The sequence below is a fragment of the Lepidochelys kempii genome, chromosome 12 (genome assembly GCF_965140285.1).
Source record: "Lepidochelys kempii isolate rLepKem1 chromosome 12, rLepKem1.hap1, whole genome shotgun sequence".
Taxonomy (NCBI): domain Eukaryota; kingdom Metazoa; phylum Chordata; order Testudines; family Cheloniidae; genus Lepidochelys; species Lepidochelys kempii.
This window is the reverse complement of record NC_136391.1, coordinates 24,435,929-24,456,021: the sequence shown is the minus strand read 5'-3', so window position 1 is coordinate 24,456,021 and position 20,093 is coordinate 24,435,929. Positions and strand designations below refer to the sequence as shown.

The 20,093-nt window shown below is 47.1% G+C and overlaps 1 protein-coding gene and 1 long non-coding RNA gene across 2 annotated transcripts in view; both read left to right on the top strand.

Moving 5' to 3' along the window:
* LOC140896296 (uncharacterized) overlaps positions 1-20,093 on the top strand; it is a 33,448-nt gene that overhangs the window by 12,903 nt on the left and 452 nt on the right. The gene's annotated exons all lie outside the window — the stretch shown is intronic.
* CEBPA (CCAAT enhancer binding protein alpha) lies at positions 7,793-12,038 on the top strand. Its single transcript, XM_073307873.2, has one exon. The coding sequence runs from the start codon at positions 9,091-9,093 to the stop codon at positions 10,045-10,047; it is 957 nt and encodes a 318-aa protein (XP_073163974.1). The 5' UTR covers positions 7,793-9,090; the 3' UTR covers positions 10,048-12,038.

The window sequence follows — 20,093 nt, the reverse complement described above, 5'->3', positions numbered from 1 at the left end:
TCCTATATCTCTGTACAGTGCCTAGCACATTTGAGTATATAAATAATAACAATAATAATTTTGTTTTTGCAAAATGCTGAAAGATCAGGTCCATGGTGGATATTGAGATAATCCAAGGCCCTGTTGTATTGTCTTTTTTTTTTTTTTTTAAAGTCCCCAATGACATCAATAAGAAGTTGTACCTAAACCAGTACTAGGCTCCTGGTTACTTAATGGGCCTTCCCAAAATGTACAACATTAACCCATTTTTTGTAAATATGCTTTTTAAAAAGTACAGAATTGTTTTGGGTTAGATTTATTCAATCCCAGTGTCCTGCTGGTAATCTAACATCAATTTTATGGTTAGCCCAGTAGTCCAAATATTGTATTAAGACAGCAAATTCAAGTATCTCTGCTGCAGGCTAACTGCAAGAATATTTTGTATACCTAAATAAACTAAAGCAAATAAAATGAAAAGAGGCAGTTTTTTTCCCAATTTTTTTCATGCAATTTAATTTTATGTTGGAATGTTCACACATTCTGTATTATCAGCTATTTGTAACAAGTGTAGCACTATTTCCCCTGTTTATTAGAAATTAGAATTTATGGCGGGAGCTGGTAATCATAAGATTCTCATGGTATCAAGGTGAATTATATGTATACTTCGGGGGACACTATTCCTTCAACTAACTGGAATTTCTAAAACAGAACTGGGGCAGTGGTGTGGGAACAGTTTGTATGGTGCGGGTGCTTAGAGCCATTGATCCAAACTATAAACTCTGCATATGATGGAAATCACTTCAAGACAGGGGGTCAAGCCACACTCCCAACACCGCTAGTTCCAGCACCTATGAACTGGGGTAATGGGCAGCAAACTGATAGTCCCATCAGATAGATGTAGAGTCCAGACTGATTTTATCCATGACCGTGTCAGTCAAACATGTAACATTGTCAGTGAGTAACATTCTAGGCTACTTGCTTGCTGGATTTATTTGTAGGTCAAATTAATGTCTGATGGACTAAATTTCAGGTGGCACCAACAATACAGCCAATCAGATATAAAGCGTTCTAGCCTTTGGACTGTGGGGGACGGAATGCTTTGGAGAGCAGAGTAAGACTCAGTGAGGAGTGTATGTTCTCCTGTCTGTTGCTGTTCTGTTGTATTATAATTGCTAGCATGTTGTGATGCTATTTAGGATCCTAATTCAGCACCTACTAAAGTCAATGAGAGTCTTCCCACTGACTTCAGTGGGGGTTGGATTGGGATATAGAAGAACAACATATATTTTCCTATATATTCTGTTAATCTATAAAGTGCCATTAAACAAAAAAGAAAGGAATGCAGTTTTCTGTGATCATTTATTTTAAGGGAAATGTCTTTTAAGATACGTCAATTTAACTTTTCCTTTGGCTTATTTGCATAGTTAAGGCAAATCTTTGGAGGAAATAAACAGATGCTATGACTGTGGGGAAAGCGGAAGAGAAGAGGTTTTAAGAAGTTGCACCAGTGCAATTGTTAGATGGTGCCGTGGTTAGCATGCTAGCTTAGGACTTGGGACACCTGGGCTCAATTCTCTGCACTGTCACTGACTTCGTATGTGACCTTGGGTAAGTCACTCCATCTTTCTGTGCTTCAGCTCCCCACCTGTAAAATGGGGGATAATAGCACTTTTGTGCCTCAGAGGGCTGTTGTGAAGATAAATCCATTAATGCTTGTAAGGCAGTCAGGTACTATGGTAATGGAAACTACATAAGTAGCCAAGATAGATGATTGAAAAGTAAGTGCAGACAGGAGATGGGGGAGGTAGTGGGTAAATTGTAGTAAAGGATGAAAAACAATGAATGAATGGGTGGAGATGGGGGAACTATGGAAGAAAATTGATAATGGATACAGACTGATAAGAGAATTTTAAAGAATTATAGGGTGAAGTCTGAGACCCATGAGAATGTAATAGAGGTAGCTTGGGAAGGAAACAAGGGGGTGGGGGGTTAGAAAAAACTGTCACATACTTTCTCACACACCTTTGTGTGTTGTTTGTTTACACTGTAATTTCTATGGAGCAGGGACTTGTCTTACTCTGTCTGTAAAGCCCTCTGCGCATCTTGGGCACTATTTAAATGGTAAATCAAATAAGATTTTAATAAAAGAGGTGTTGTGTAAGTAAAGGATTGCTAATGATAAAAAGTGGTTCGATTAACTGGTCAACAGCTTATGGTTTTAGGGCCAGATTTTGCAGGACTGCAGGTAACATATTACAGACACGGTAGGTTTTGAGCTACAGTTTTGAAGAGATGAGTAGTAATCAGGGGAGAGGGAACTGGGTAGATGTTTCCTGGTAACTGATACAGCAGCAGCAAAGAAAAACAAAAACAGCAGAGGGAGGTCTGAGAAGAGGCCAGAACTGGCAAAGCATAAGGAGTGAGTAGAACATAGGGAGAGAATTGATTCTGAACTTGGATGGGGAAAGATAGTGGAGGTTTGATGCCTTTCACCTATGTGATGTAAGCACCAAAGAAAATAACCCCCTAATGATAAGTAATTTTTCTCTCACTGGACCAAACGTAGCATGTTATAAGTGATTTTTTTTTACTGTCGGGATAACCGAGTGCTGAGATACTCCCGGTTCGCTGGCTTCCATGGGAATGGGACTGGGTCTGTAGAGACCATTCCTCTGAGGAGCTCCACATCTGTGTGTGGAAGTGAGGGGATTCCTGTCTACTATGTTATGGAATGGTGATCCAGATCATCCCACCCCCGAAACCCGCCAGAAGGCAGACTAACATGGCCGCTACTCTGAAATCTGGGAAAGGGGGTTTCCACAAGGAAACTTCTCTTTTACTATGGGGCCAGGCTATATGAAGTAGGTAGGCTACGTGGCCTGCCACCAACCTGGTGGATCCCCAGGTCTTCATTAACATGAAAACCTTGTGCTTCTGGCTGCTCCCTGGCTCACTGGAAGTGTGGCTTCAACTGAGTCACATTAACAGGCACCATCTCTGGCTGGGGCAGCCACTGGGATCACCAGGGAAGGGCTGTCCATCAAGCTGTACTCTTTTCTGCATGTCTCTGTCCCTTAGCCCTGCCCTTGGAAGGCCAATTCCCCTCTTCCCTACCCATCTAGTCTCGTCCCCCTGCATAGGCAGGGGAAAGGGGAAAGGAGAGGTTAGCCTGTGGTGCAATACTGGCTGACTCCTATTTTGCTTCTGCAGCAGGGGGTGGAAGATCTGTGCCCTCAGAGCATAGGTCTAAGCCAGTATATTTACAATACCTTAAGAAAGGAGTGTCAGATTAATAGCCCTTCCTATGGACTCCTTCTGTTGGGTCCTGTTACCACTTTCAAAGTACAATCTCAGAGTATCTAAAACAAATATTACTGATCACAGCTAAAGTTTACCCAGTTAATAAAAAATTAGATGTTATATACTTTGGAGGACATCAAATAGTGATTTGCTTCTTTTTTTTTTTTTTACAATTTACTCAATTTTAAAAAAAATCTTAGGTCTGATCAGAATAATTAAATATTGAATATCATAGCTTAAAAATATAATTCTGTATTTACATGTGGGCAGGATTTCTGGTTAGTTCATCTAAAGGTTTCTGTCAAATGTTAAATACAATGATATTAACGAAATGTGGGCACACTCCATTCAAATATGAAACACAGATTGACTAAGTATTTGCAGAAGCATCAAGATATGGGCCAGTATTGCTTATATCTACTGCCTCATTATTCAGAACTACCCACTCCCCCCAGTTCATGCACAAAATTATCATTAATGTCAACAGTAGTTGTGCGTGCAAACATAGGACATTCTGGAACCCTGTTAGTGATGGTGAAATGTCCTTACTTAACAAAGTAATAAAATAAATGTATCTAGTACAATGGGATCCTGGTCCATGGTTGGCGCTCCTGGTTGCTACCACAATACAAAATATAGAATAAGAATAAGCTTTACACTTTGTGTGCACTTTCATACTAGTGGAGCAGAATGAGGAATATTGTACTGGGCATGCAATATGTAAAGCCAAATAGATCCTGCAGCTATATGCACAAGTAAATTGCTTTGAAGTCAATGAGAGTCTGGAGTATGAAATGACTGCAAGGTAGATGTGGGAAAAGAAAAGACTTTGGTTTGCTTTGCTATCAAGCTGGCATGTTTAAGGGCCACTAAATTAATTTTAAACCCAAAAAACAATGCATTTGTATTCTTTAATTATTACAATCTGCTCTTTCTTTTCATTTTCTCAGACTCCTCTCCTTACTAGCAGCAATCACAACTGATTTTGTCTAGTTAACTGATAATATTGTTTACAATTCTAGGGCCTTTTTCCTAATAGTTCCTTAGCCTTACAGTTATCAGAGAGCAGGATCTTACTATGAGATGGAAGAATAGCACCCTCAAGAGTTGACAGCAGTGCTGTTCCAGAGATGAAGTGAGCTGTAGCTCACGAAAGCTTATGCTCAAATAAATTTGTTAGTCTCTAAGGTGCCACAGGTACTCCTTTTCTTTTAGTGATGCAATAGGCATCCTTCCTCTTTTGGGCTGAATTCATTAACTCCTTAACACATTTAGCTGAGACCAATAGGTCTGGGGACTGAAATCCGCTCTTCCAAATGCGCTGCTATCCGTCCACAAGTTTGGAAGTGAAAATATGTATTTATATCATCTAGAGAGGTTATCAGTTGCTAGGTTTTCTAGTTTATTAGTTTTCAATTTCTTAGAAAAGTGAGGGACAAAAAAGCAGAACACAATAAGAACAATCTCATTTGTGTAAGGCTGGTGACCGAGTTTGCCTTATATTAAAGTCCATTTAAAATGTAACTAGATCTAAGGAGAAACATGCTAGGCAAACCAGTCAACATGACTAATTGTAGGGACTTGTTTGGTTGCTTGTTTGGGTGATAATGATGGTAGTTAAGAATAGAATAGAATATGATCCCAAACTTTCAGCCTTTACTTCGAATTTCTTTTAAGTTGTGGGTTCAGATCAAAACTTCAGAATTGTTATAAAATATTAATATGTTTTAAGGGCACTAGTAAATCCAACTGTTGTTGGATTGCAAACATTTTGGGTACACGTGTATGATGCACAGTACAACAATGACCATTCATTTTAAATAGTTAGAGCCTATTGCTGTTGACTTCAATGAAGGATAAGGCCCTTAAAAACCTTGAGGTATAAATTAATCATCAACTGGTAGTCAGAGAGAGATTTCCTCCCAAGGGGCAAAATCCTGGACTCAGACAAATAGTCTCTTTGTTGTGAATGGAGTTACTTGTATAAAGCAAGCAGGAATTGGACACACATTATAGTAATGAATAATTAGGTGCAGTATGGAGGTTTTATAATTTCATCTGAGGTATCCAGACCTGGTTTCTGTGAGAGACTAGAGGACTCATTCTGCATTTGCCTTTCAGAATTCCCATTAAAAGCCCGTAGACTTTTGGTTGTGCAAGAACTGCTAGATAGCATTCCACATGGATCACTGGCTCATTCCACTCATGGCAACATTTATATCAATCCTGGTAATCTTTAGGAAGAATTATTTGTGTATCCAGAAAAATCCAAGACGAACTTTACATTATTTTTTTAAATTTTATATTGAAAATGGAGATGTACATTTCTAAATCTGCACATGAGCCTCTTCCCCTGCTGTAATTACTGAATCCATTCTCCAGTCAGAGACTCTAGTACAACTGAGCCCTTAGAACACAGTGTTCTTACTCTTTCCAATCATACAAGATAGAATATTTATTTAGATTCACAATATATAACATATCCCATATAAGAACAGTGTGAATCTCACATTCCAACTTTATTTTCCCTTCAAAACATTCACTGTCAGATAGTATTAGTGGCATAAAATTCAGCTCCTTTTTGAGCCAGTAACTACCCACTATTTTAGAGCTTTATCCTACATCCCCTCTTACTCATGAGAGGAATCCCAGTGAAGTTAACAGAATTACTAAATTACTAACAGAATTCAATTACTAACAGAATTCAAGTTGCAGTGGGGGAGGTTTAGATTGGATATTAGGAAAAACTTTTTCACTAAGAGGGTGGTGAAACACTGGAATGCGTTACCTAGGGAGGTGGTAGAATCTCCTTCCTTAGAGGTTTTTAAGGTCAGGCTTGACAAAGCCCTGGCTGGGATGATTTAACTGGGAATTGGTCCTGCTTTGAGCAGGGGGTTGGACTAGATGACCTTCTGGGGTCCCTTCCAACCCTGATATTCTATGATTCTACTAAGGGAGCAAGGCCTATTATAGTGAATAAGAGTTTGCAAAACCAGATTCTTACTGAAGACTTAAAAAAAAAAGTCACATTTTTTTCTCCTAGATAGTTTGGCAAGGAGTTTCTGGTTTCTTAGTTGGGACCAGGGAATTAAGCAGGGGGAATACAAACTAGTCCTTATAGTACAAGTACTTTACACATATTTATGGAACAGGAAAACAAACTTTTTCAACCCCCTTCCATTTTCACATCTGTCTCTGCAGCATCCCTTAGCCCTTTTAGACTTAGACCTGCTCCCATCGACTCCAATGGCCCTTAGGTTTGTTTCATCAAGGCACATTTCAAAGGTGTCAGCTGGAAGTGCGAGATCTATACAGGATAGATAGCAGAACCACACAGCCCCAGGGGAACCCTATGTATACACATGCTGTCTTGCACCAGAAGGAAATAATGTACATCTTCGCTTCTCCCAAGCGGAGGTCTGACTCTCCTATTATGGCTTTGCCAGGGAGGAGCTATTGTAAGGACATACTGTTCCGGGCACGAAGAGAAGTCACGCTGGCTGGGAAATGCCTGTCCTCTCTCAAAGCCCCCGGTCGGGACAGTCTCAAGGAAATACAGCCAAGGGACAAGCACACAGCCGGGCCCAGCCACGGTCACTGGCCGCCCCAGAGCTCCCTAGGGCGCGAGGTTTATTGGAGGCGAAGGCTGACAGCTGGGTCACGCGCGGTGCGGAGCTAGACTGGTGTGTTTGCATTTCGGAACTCGGTCAGTCCAGTTATCTCTGGGGTCCAGATTGTTACAACTAGGGCCCGTGCACTTATCGCCGACTTTCTATTGCGAAAGTAATCCGGGCCGTGCCATGCCCCCGCCCCCCGGCACGGGGCAGCGATCGCTCGCAGGGTTGGCAAAGTTAAGGAGCAGAGACCTTCCCATTTCGTTTAGCCAGAGGCTGATGGAGCCGGTTGTTACACGAGCAAGACGGGAATGTGTTGGAGAGACCCCCCATACTATCATTGCTGGGGCGACCCTGGGTGTAAGTGCCGGGAAGCGATGCGAACAGTTACAAAAAGAAACGAGAGGCAGAGGCGCAGGGAGCACTGCATAAACTGCCGCTGGTGTTGGAGCGGGGCCTGTCTGGTCGGTCTGTGGCATTTCTGCTTTTCCACCCAAATTCTCCCGGCCTGTTCTAAATGTGACAGCGAATCAATGTCCCCGTGCACTGAAGCCGAGCGAATGGCTGATGTCTGGCTTTGGCGATGTTATCAGGCGTGAGACGCAGCTATGTCACGCACAGAACTTTGTACGTTGTAAAGATAACATTGACCACAGAGGCCTCATTGCAACCCACCGAAACTCATTGCAACCCACCTTAAACCTCAGCCGCTTTAATCCCTCAAAAAAACCTTTGCCTACAGGCATCCCGAGGGGTCTCCTTACCCCGAGGTCTACCAGGGGAGCTTTTTATGTGCACTGTATTAAAATAAATCCGCTCCGAGCGGACTCCCCTTTGCCAGCTGCAGTCTGCAGAGAGAAGTGGAATTTCACCCCCTCCCCTGAGGGCTCCGCCTCTCTCCAGCCCGATGAGAGGCGACTGCCGGGGCTTTACGGCTGGGTCCTAGTGCCCACGCGGCTGCCTTTGGGCTTAACGTCAGGCGGTCTCACTTGTCTGACTCCCACTAGGCTCTGTGAGAAGTGCCTGTGTGCGGATTAGGTATTGACAGGGCCGGGTTTGAATCCGGAATCCGCAGCTGAACGAATACTAAGGCGGGTTTCTCACCTGGAAACCATACTGCCGAGAACTTCTTCAAACCCGGCTGCTCGCTCCTGGAACTGCCAGCGCCTGACCGGAACAACGTGGTGTTTAAACCAGCCTTTGATACTTTCGGCAAACACGGTCCCGCTAATATTCCCAGCTCGTGTTTGTAAAACGGGAGGATCGTAGAAGTGGAGGCTTTCCTCTGTAGCGCCCCTGGACTTAACAGGTCAAATTTGTTAGCAAGGACCCACGATTTAAGTGGATGATGGAAATGTGCTGATTTATTTTAGCCAAATTTCTCCTTTCACTCCTGTGCTGAGGCACGTGGAAGGCAGGACTTAAAGCACCTTGGGCTGCCACACACGTTTCACAGGGCTTCTTATCAGTGTCCCCAGGTGCGTAACTTTTCCAGCAGGTTTAAACCCCAGCGTTCTTCTATCTGGTTCAAGCCTTTGAAGCTATGGGGTGGGGGCGGGGGGACATTACAATGGTACATTCTGCAAATTGCAAACTCCAAGTTCTCTAGCCTCGCAGTTCCAGGGGAGACGACAACGCCTTGCCCCTGGAAAGGGTATTTAAAGGAGGGATTCTTTACGAGTCGTTCCCCAGGGAGGTGCAGATACGCGCTAGCTGCTGGACCCTGAGCTTTGCTTATCTTCTTGCTAGGGGTGGTTTGTAATATAACTGAGGCAGTCCGGGACGTGTAACACAGGCACTAAGACCCAGCAGCCTTGGCAGCTGCCTTGTGGTCAAAGGTTCCCAGCAGGAGGTTGGACACTAGAGGGCGATCCCCAGCCCTTGTGGGAGTGTATATATACAGCAGGCATAAGACCAAGTCAAGGCATTAGTAATTGAAAGTTATAGAGCAAGGAAGAGCAATTCGGACACGCTGGTGGGAGGGGATCGCCGAGAGCAGGGTAAGCAGTGGCACAAGTTGGTTAAAGTGAGAGGGGAAGTCGGGGCGGCTGACGCTCAAGATCCGCCGGCAGAGGCGCAGGGGGGTGTTCGGTCCCCGGCCTCGGAGAGCTTCACTCAGCCGCCTGGGTCCCCTTCGCCAGCGCGAATCCTGGATTCCAGGAGCCCTTCACCATGCCTGGCAGAGTTTAGATACTCCATGGAGCAAGCCAACTTCTACGAGGTCGATTCCCGGCCGCCGATGAGCAGCAGCCACCTCCAGACTCCGCAGCCCGGCAGCGCCTACAGCTACAGAGAGGCTCCCTCGGCGGCTGCACCTGCTGCGGGAGGCGCGGAGCTGAGCGACATCTGCGAGAACGAGAACTCCATCGACATCAGCGCCTACATCGACCCGGCCGCCTTCAACGACGAGTTCCTGGCCGACCTCTTCCAGCACAGCAAGCAGCAGGAGAAAGCCAAGGCCATCCTGGCCGGGGATTTCGACTTCCACAGCATGCACGGGGCCAGCGCCGCCGCCTTGGGGCAGGGGCACCCGCCGCCGCCGCACCACCCCCAGCAGCTCTTCGGCTGCATGGCCGGCTACACGGACAGCAAGCTGGACCCCCTGTACGAGCGCATCGCCGCCCCCGGCTTGCGGCCCCTGGTGATTAAACAGGAGCCCAGGGAGGAGGCGGAGGGCAAGCAGGCGGCTCTGGCTGCCCTCTACCCCCAGCAGCAGCAGCCCCCGTCCCATCTCCAGTACCAGATCGCCCACTGCGCGCAGACCACCATGCACCTCCAGCCGGGGCACCCCACTCCGCCTCCCACCCCCGTGCCCAGCCCGCACCACCCGCACCACCCGAGCAGCCTGCCCGCCGCCGGCGCCCTCAAGATGATGTCCGCGGATCATCGGGGCAAGACGAAAAAGTCCGTGGACAAGAGCAGCAGCGAGTACCGGGTGCGCCGGGAGCGCAACAACATCGCGGTGCGCAAGAGCCGGGACAAGGCCAAGCAGCGCAACGCGGAGACGCAGCAGAAGGTGATGGAGCTCACCAGTGACAATGACCGGCTGCGCAAGCGGGTGGAGCAGCTCACCAGGGAGCTGGAGACACTCAGGGGCATCTTCAGACAGCTGCCTGAGAGCTCCTTGGTCAAGGCCATGGGCAACTGCGCGTGAGGCACCCCGGCCCCACCTCCCGCCCCGCTCCAAACAAACTCGGGCTTTTGCAAACTCTTGGTGCCATATTCAGATCCCCGCCGGGGTCGAGAGCTGCGGTTCAGCTTGTCTCACGGGGTGGGTTTGGTTTTTAATTATTGACAGATAAAAGAATCCAGGCAGCTGTAGTATTAAACGGTCCGTGCCTTAGGAACGACACGAATAAGCTGAAAAGAGTGTGCTTTGACAAGAAAAAGAAAACGCCCACGTGTCTACGGGGTAAAGACAACCCACGCTGTGCCTTAAAAGTTGGTTGCAAAAGCTCTGTGGGCTTTCTGTTCACATCAGCCTGACAGCTGAGCAAACGGGTAGGGGTCCTGTGCTCTGGGTGGGGTTGGGGCATAATTGGTACTGCTGGGGAAACGTGTATGTCTTCCTCCCTGGGGGGCGCTGAGTGGTGGGGGTCGCAGGAAGCTCTGACAGAAAGAAAAGTGGGTGAGACATGACAAGCAACATGGGGAGAATGTATCTGCCTGTTGTTTAGCTCGTTGATCAGTAGGTGAGTGAAAGCTGAGTGCAATCCAGACTCTCTGTCCCTGTCAGTAAAAAGCACAGGAGGACTTGTGGCGTCTTAGAGACTAGCACAGTTATTAGAGCATAAGCTTTCGTGGGCTACAGGCCACTTCATGGGATGCATAGAATGGAACCTAGAGTAAGATATAGAGATACATACAGAGAAGGTGGAAGTTGCCATACGAACTGTAAGAGGCGAATTAAGATGAGCTATTTTCAGCGGGAGAAAAAAACTTTTGTACTGATAATCAAGATGACCCATTTAGACGGTTGACAAGAAGGTGTTAGTCTCTCAGGTGCCACAAGTCCTCCTGTTCTTTTTGCGGATACAGACTAACAGGGCTGCTACTCTGAAACCTGTCCCTGTCAGTGCTGCCGCCTTTCGGGTGAATCTCTCCCATTCTTTTGTATGTGGGGGAAGGTTTGGTGGACGCTGGGGCCGTGCAAGCAGATTGTCGTGTCCCGTCCCCCCCCCCCCCCCCTTGTTAGAGGAGACCTGGTGGACAGGAATCCAGGACTGAAAGGGAAAAGCACCTAGCGAAGGAGTCTTGAATATTCTCCTTTAACCAAAACGAAGAGCAGCAATGCTGTACTGTATGTCGTGACAGGGCAAAGCACAAATCAATAAATACCTATCGATGCGGGTATTTACTACGAACTTTCCATGTATTTTGCTTTGTTCGAGGATATTAAGCCCCTCTCCAAGTCTGTCTCTTCTGTCCAAGCTGTGCCTCATGTAAGGTGATACCCTTCTGTGTATACTATTCACACTTTATTTTATTGTATTGCTTAGATCCTTGCCATCACCACTGTCTTCTCTGGTGGCAGAGAGATCATGCCCTTGTGCTGCAGCATTTTTGGTTATGGCTTCTTTAGGGGGCTGGATGCCTCCTAATAACCCAAAGTCTCCCCCCCTGGGGTGTCTGGGATTTGATTACCTTGGGAGTGGGGGCTAGGACACATCCAGTGTCTCTGGGATTTCATTCCCTTTGGGGTCGGGGGAAAGACGGTGCTGCTAGTTAACTGCAGCCCCCTGGACTCTGGATCCTCCCAAGGGAGAGGGACACAACAAACACCCCCCCTGCTAGCGAGCACTTTTAACCAGCCAGTGCTTTTCCTTATAACATGAGAGAGAGAGAAAAAAAACAAGGAGTCCATTTCAAATATAGGTAATTGGAGAAACGTGCAAGGTGAAGGAGAATCAATGTTGTTTGCAAGCGTGATCTCTGGAAAGCTATGTTGCCTGCCTGTGTGTGTGTTTGTGTGTGTGTTTGTGTGTGTGTGTGTGTGTGTAGATATCTATATCGATATCTCTCTAGCCAATCATCTATCTATACACACACACACAATGGTGAATGATGAACCGGAAAAAAACTGCATATAAAGTTTGTCGAAATACTGGTTACATTCATAAATAAACAATATATATTCTACCATAATCATCTCCTTGTGTCTTTTCCGCTTTTTCTCTTGGGCTGTACATGAAGCAAAATGTTTCCCTTTCGCTGAAACATGAATCTTTCTCTTCCTCCCCATCCACATGCACCCTGCTATGAATGGGAATTTGAATGTACACCTTGAGCTTAAAAGAATCATTTAGCCCCAGATCTTTTTGATCTTTCAGAGCCTGGCAGTATTATAACTGTTTATGATTTTAACATGTGCATTAGTTAATCACTCCCAAATCTGACCGGTTTAATCGTGTGCAGTGAGTGACACAGGGTTTTCTGAGGCTGTCCAAACTGGAATGGCCACGGGGGTCACCCCTTCCCAAATGCTTAACAAATTACTGTGCTGAAGAAGAACAAAATGATGAGAGGAAAGTCAATTGTCATTGCTGTAAGAGCAATGCTACCCTTGATGATCTCTTCCCGAGCAAAGGACGATGACCAGTCCCTTGGGATGCATTGACAGTGAACTGACTGGCTCTTGGGGGTTGGTAACACTGGAGGATCTAGGGGCAGTTATCTTGTTTAGTTCAGAACAACCATGTTGACAGCGACCTGTTCTGTGCTGCTTTCCCGGCCTAGAGAAAGCTGGTATGTTTGGAGTATGGGAGGGAGAATCCTAGAACTTCTGGGATTGAAAAGCCATTTTAAAAGCACTTCTATCCTGGTTGTGCCCCTCCCCCCCCACTCCCCCTACTTCTCTTCACTGGAGAGATTGGGGTTGCTAGGGGGACAGGCCTGGGCTCTGGTCATAGTTAGTTGCATCTCTGAGGCTCAAAGGTTATAATGTTGCATTTAAGCAATGCAAAAAGATACAGGATTGAGTGCTCTTCCAAAATACACAGAGCGGGTAATTCCTAGTGCCTGTGCCCTTTGACCTCTGTAGGTTAGCTAAAAATAATCTGGAAACCTGTGGGTGAGATACTGACAGTCTGGAGAAGCTGCAGAATGAGGACAGCGCTGGCCTGTGATTACAAAGCAGAGGCAATCCTTGAGCCCACAGGGGTGGTGGGAACTGATCAGGTGATCTAGTGTTAACTCGCTATATAATTAATAGTGGCCATTTGGAGATGAATAGTCCGGGGAAAGGGAGAGGGATGGTGCAAATGGATCTGAACATTCCTTACGGGCCTCTCCATTCATGTGCACATTGAGGGCCCGATCTTGTTGCCAAAGGGAGTTCTGCCTGAGCAGGGTGGGGTGGGTGGGTGGGTGTGTGTGTAACCCACAGGACACGCTGCTCGTCTGTGCTCTAGGGGCCGAGCGCCCCAGCCCCAGTCATGGCATCGAGCGGGGTCACCGCAGCGCTGCCCGGCAGCGAGATGTGAGTCGACATTTGCACCCGTTGCGAGTGGATTAGGAAAAGGCCGTCACAAGCGCTCACAGACTTCCTACCGTCTGAAAGCTGAACTCCAGAGCTCCCTGCGTCTAGCTCTTCTCGGGTCACTCCGGGAAGGATTTGGGGCTCCTGGCTTTGCGTCCCCTCTCCCATTTTTATTATGAAACCCACAGGAAGGTGTATACACACACTCACACACACACACACATTTTATACCATGCACTGCTCGGCCTCGAAGTCGTTGGTTTTAGCCCAGCCTGGGTCTCCCGGCCCCGTTGGCTGCAGGAAGTTTGTGTTCCCGTCCCAGGCATTGCTCGGGTTTGAGTTCATGGCTCCTGGCAGCTGTGTCTGTGTTTTCACAAGGGGGATTAGCGGGAGCCCATCGGGCACAGTTAGCAGCACAGCCGCTGGGTGGATGAGCCCCGCGCCTGGTGTGAACGCGTGATGCGCCCCTGTGCCTTGGCTGCCCCGTGTCTCGCACTGGTGGGACTTGCTAGTTTGGACTACACCCCATTTCACTGGCGGACAGTTCAGCCCTGTGGGTGTCTTCCGAGGGCCAGGGGCGGTTGGGAGCTGAGCACGGTTTTGGGGGGCGCAGTGGGACCAGCCAGACGTAGGGGTTCCCGCCCCAGCCCCCAGCCCGCTCGGCGCAGCCCCCCGCCCCCCGGGCGGCCCACGCGAGCTCACGACGTTGGGGAGGTGCTGATGCAGCAGGGCCGCCTGCCACCAGCGGAGCTGGAGCTGCCTGGAGCAAACCGCCCGGTTCACGGGCTGCTGGATGCTCCGGCGGGTCCCAGCTTGCTGCACTTTACTAAAAACAAACCGCCCCCCAGCAGTCAGTCAACCCCCGAGGCACGCGCGGCGCAGCGCCGGGTCCAGCTTTTCTCCCGCTTCGCAGGCGTCCGAGTCCCGCTGCCCCGGCCTCCCTCGCCCGCCGGGCGTGTGGCGCAGGATCGGGCCCGGACCCGGGACCGGGGTGGTGGCCAGAGGCGTTTCGGTGACAGGGGCGCATCGGCCCCGCCCAGGGCAACATCCCCAGTGCGGGGAGCCCCGCTGCAGCTGCGGCAGCACGAGGGAAGTTTCCCTTGGCGCTCGCTGCTGCGGGAGAGAAGAGGGAGCCCTCAGCCCCACTGTGCCTCGGACAGGTGCAGGGGCTGGGGCGTGGTCCTCCCGTCCTCCCCAAGGCGGCTCGCCGAGTCGTCCCGGGGGGCAGGGCAGGGAGCCGCCCCGCAGGACGGCGGGTGTGTGCTGGGTGTCCGCTCGCGTGCAGCACAGCTGCCCATGCACGAATTCCGCGCCGCGTTTCCCCTGCCCCTGCATTTGCACCGTTGCTGTCGTTTGAAAAGCAGACGAGGTGAGGGCGATCTCCCCTCCCGCCTCAGCCGCTTGCACGAGCCTCCGCCGTGCAAAGAGCCCGGCGTTTGCCCTGCTGCGGGCACGGGGAGAAGGCAGCAGCAGCTGCACGTGGTGCCCCCTTCTCTGCTCTCGCGCACCCCCCGGCAGCCAGGTCCGCGGCGCTGGGAGCGGGACACCACAGAAATGCGCGGTTGGTGTTTGTTGGTCGCGTCGGAAGAGGAGTAGGCGAGTCAGGCATGATGGCAAAGCAGACAAGTGAGGAGGTTTGAATCAAAGAAGGGGACCAAAGAAATGGACGCGTGTTTGGAGCTCTCCTGCCGTTGGGAGGCATGTAGCCTCGTGCAAAAATCAAACTGGGCATGCAGAAAGTAACCCGCTCCCAGGAAATTACAAAACAAAACAAAAACTACCCGCCTTACTCAGAAAATAAGGTAACAAAAATCAGAGTAAAATACCCCCAAAGCTAAGCGAACCCGCAACGCTAATGCTGGGCAAGGCTATAAATTGAAATACCTAAAATTCAAGAAACTCAAAATTCTGGAAATAAGGAGAGTTTCATCTTGTCCTGTGTGGGGTTTTCTTTCCGGTGGTTTTCATTATGACTATGTGCCTCTAGCTGAGGTAGATGCTTGTTCATCATCATAATATCCCTGCAGTAATGCAGAGCATTTAGATGACCAGATGGGACACTTAAAATGGCATTAGATCTCAAAACAATCCATGTCTGGTGGAGTATTTAAAGGATGGTTCTAAATAGTTTGGCTGCCATTGTGTTTTCACTTGTGAAGAATGGGCAGGAAAGGTCTGTAGATTATTGTATCTGTTCTCATTTGAGAGCTACAGTCAGGGGTACAAAAATAGAAGGGAATTTGGCTTCACAGAGCAGCTTTCAGACCCAAGCTATTCCAAAGTGCTTCAGGAAAGGAGGCGCTGTACACTGCACTGAGGGTTCCAGACCCATGTAGGCTAACATGGCAGTCATTCCTCAGTCAGCAGTAATTTACACCCAGCTTTTGTCATCCAAATCCATTGCAGAGGATATCTCTTAATATCTTAATATCTCATCTGAAGAAACATGCCAGTTTTGGGGCAACATGTCCCACCCTCCATCTGCCGAGACCCCCAGGCTAGTCCTGTACTGCCTCTGGTTACACTTCTAGAGCACTAGGCCAGGAGAGCTAGCACTTGCCTCTACCCCAGCTGGGAAGCATGCCTCCCATTGCAATGTTGACTTACCCCTTAGAAAACAGCCCAGGCTTGATTTTTAAAATTCCCTGTCCTGGAGAATCCCCCACAACCCTTGATAAATTGTTCCAATGGTTAATTATCCTCACTGTTACAAATAATTAATTAGCTCTTGAACTTGTGAGGTGCTGAATGCCCTCAACTCTTGTTGGAAATGTTCTGCAGGCTTAGGCCCTTAATATAATAATCAGTTACAAATGTATGTTCTTTGATCTGGCTGAAATTTAAAAATCACATACTAGTGATAGTGTCATTGAGCCTCACTTACATTTTTAAGGCAGTCGGTCTGAGTACACAGTAACTTGGGATGAATGTGGATCAGAACTAAAGAAGCATGTTCTCAAGTAAAATGTAAACCTGCGGATGGGGACAATTATTTTTTCCCAACTGGAATAAATTGAGGGCTCAAGTCCTAATGATGTCAGGCAAAATTCATCACTTTTACTCTAATTCCCTCTCCCACTTTCAGAAACGCTCATCCTATAGGATATGTTATTCATTACTTAGCAACACTGTCAACCATGCAAAGTAAAGAAATTCTGCCATCATTTTAGTGCAGATTGTTGCAGGGTATATGTGTGAGGGACAGTAAACTAGTGGTTAGAGCAGGACAATGCAAATCTGAGCACTCGGGTTCAGTTCTAAACTGTGACTCACTGTATGGCTTGAGCAAAACAATTAGAGCCTGATTCAAAGCTTGGTTTCAGAGTAACAGCCGTGTTAGTCTGTATTTGCAAAAAGAAAAGGAGTACTTGTGGCACCTTAGAGACTAACCAATTTTTTGAGCATAAGCTTTCGTGAGCTACAGCTCACTTCATCGGATGCATACTGTGGAAACTGCAGAAGACATTATATACACAGAGACCATGAAACAATACCTCCTCCCACCCCACTCTCCTGCTGGTAATAGCTTATCTAAAGTGATCACTCTCCTTACAATGTGTATGATAATCAAGTTGGGCCATTTCCAGCACAAATCCAGGTTTTCTCACCCCCTCCCCTTTTTTTTCCAAAAAACACACACACAAACCCACTCTCCTGCTGGTAATAGCTTATCCAGAGTGACCACTCTCCTTACAATGTGTATGAAAATCAAGGTGGGCCAATTCCAGGACAAATCCAGGTTTTCTCACCCTCCCCCCCCAAAACACACACACACAAACTCATTCTCCTGCTGGTAATAGCTTATCCAGAGTGACCACTCTCCCTACAATGTGCATGATAATCAAGGTGGGCCATTTCCAGCACAAATCCAGGTTTTCTCACACACACACCCCCAACACACACACAAACTCACTCTCCTGCTGGTAATAGCTCATCCAAACTGACCACTCTCCTTACAATGTGTATGATAATCAAGGTGGGCCATTTCCAGCATAAATCCAAGTTTAACCAGAACGTCTGGGGGGGGGGTAGGAAAAAACAAGGGGAAATAGGCCCTTGCATAATGACTTAGCCACTCCCAGTCTCTATTTAAGCCTAAATTAAACAGATTGATAATATAATATCAATATTAAAATATAAAATATATAAAAATAAATATAAAATATAAAAAAAATAGATTAAACAGATTGATAGAGCCAGAAGAGTTCCCAGAAGTCACCTACTGCAGGACAGGCCCAACAAAGAAAATAACAGAACGCCACTAGCCGTCACCTTCAGCCCCCAACTAAAACCCCTCCAACACATTATTAAGGATCTACAGCCTATCCTGAAGGATGACCCAACACTCTCACAAATCTTGGGAGACAGGCCAGTCCTTGCCTACAGACAGCCCCCCAACCTGAAGCAAATACTCACCAACAACCACATACCACACAACAGAACCACTAACCAGGAACCTATCCTTGCAACAAAGCCCGTTGCCAACTGTGCCCACATATCTATTCAGGGGACACCATCACAGGGCCTAATAACATCAGCCACACTATCAGAGGCTCGTTCACCTGCACATCCACCAATGTGATATATGCCATCATGTGCCAGCAATGCCCCTCTGCCATGTACATTGGTCAAACTGGACAGTCTCTACGTAAAAAAATAAATGGACACAAATCAGATGTCAAGAATTATAACATTCATAAACCAGTTGGAGAACACTTCAATCTCTCTGGTCACGCAATTACAGACATGAAGGTCGCTATCTTACAACAAAAAAACTTCAAATCCAGATTCCAGTGAGAAACTGCTGAATTGGAATTCATTTGCAAATTGGATACTATTAATTTAGGCTTAAATAGAGACTGGGAGTGGCTAAGTCATTATGCAAGGTAGCCTATTTCCCCTTGTTTTTTCCTACTCCCCCCCCCCCCCCCCCCAGACGTTCTGGTTAAACTTGGATTTATGCTGGAAATGGCCCACCTTGATTATCATACACATTGTAAGGAGAGTGGTCAGTTTGGATGAGCTATTACCAGCAGGAGAGTGAGTTTGTGTGTGTGCTGGGGGTGGGGGTGAGAAAACCTGGATTTTTGCTGGAAATGGCCCACCTTGATTATCATGCACATTGTAGGGAGAGTGGTCACTTTGGATAAGCTATTACCAGCAGGAGAGTGAGTTTGTGTGTGTGGTTTTTGGAAAAAGGGGTGGGGGGGGTGAGAAAACCTGGATTTGTGCTGGAAATGGCCCATCTTGATTATCATACACATTGTAAAGAGAGTGGTCACTTTGGATGGGCTATTACCAGCAGGAGAGTGAGTTTGGGGGGGGGGCGGAGGGTGAGAAAACCTGGATTTGTGCTTGAAATGGCCCAACTTGATTATCATACACATTGTAAGGAGAGTGATCACTTTAGATAAGCTATTACCAGCAGGAGAGTGGGGTGGGAGGAGGTATTGTTTCATGGTCTCTGTGTATATAATGTCTTCTGCAGTTTCCACAGTATGCATCCGATGAAGTGATCTGTAGCTCACGAAAGCTTATGCTCAAATAAATTGGTTAGTCTCTAAGGTGCCACAAGTCCTCCTTTTCTTTATTCAAAGCTTGGTTTTTCCATTGATTCCAGTGGCTGAATATCAAGCCCCTGTAGCCTAATCTCCCTCTTATCAAGCCCCTGTAGCCTAATCTCCCTCTTATCTGACCACTCTCCTTACATTGACATCACTGCGGACAAGAATGGGTCCTTAAATGTTCCACAACTCAAATCACCAATCCACAAAATGGGTATAATAGTACTTACACACACCCTACCCAGGAGTCTTGTAAGGCTTAACTGATTAATAACTGGAAAGTGTTTAGAGAGACGTGCCTGAAACACAGAAGAAGTTACAGCAGTAGCAGTTCCAAAGTCAGCTGAGTTCGAAACTCCTCTGTCAGGCTCTTAACCCCTCTAGTAGAGAGAATTGTTTAACCGCATACGTGGCTCAGAAGGGAAAAGAGACACACATATCAGCTGTATCATAATGACTACCCAAGACGGGTGGTCGCTATGTTCTTGGGCCTCATGCGCTGGAGCTTGGTAAGCGTCTTAAATTATTTCTTTGATGGAAGGGTAAGAAAAGCATGGCTAAAGGGGAGGACACATAGAACTTCATTATTCCAGGTTTGATGCCTTTAAAATAAATGTCCTATTCCTATTTTAAAGGTGACCTGGAAAGTAATAAAAGAATCTTTGTCAGAGTTATTTCCTGTAATGGAGGAATGCCTTGGGTGACTTGAGCTTTTTCACTGTAGGACTATGCAAGATTCATGAACACTTAGTAGTGGGTGAGAAATAGATACGTTGAAAGATTCCTTCCTTCTACCTCCAAATAATTAGCACAAGGTGGAATCCAGCCCATGCCTTCTCAAGAGAAGCAAAACACCCAGAAGTCACTGTGATGTTGTGTATAAGAAAGGTGATCATTTATATCACCGTTGTTAGTACTGTTACACAAGGGATAATAGGCTAGAATGCAGGACTATGCAGGACAGGATGCTGTGTGACTGAGAGTGAAACTTTCTGAGTCTACACTGCAATTACAGAGCCCCTTAGCGCAAGCCCTGTGAGCCTGAGCCAGCTGGCCCAGCCATGGGTTTTTAGCTGCAGTGTAGACACACCCTCTTGTCATAGCTAAATACAAGATAGAACAGATGGTTTTGCATAAGTAGTTGTTATATTTCTAGGG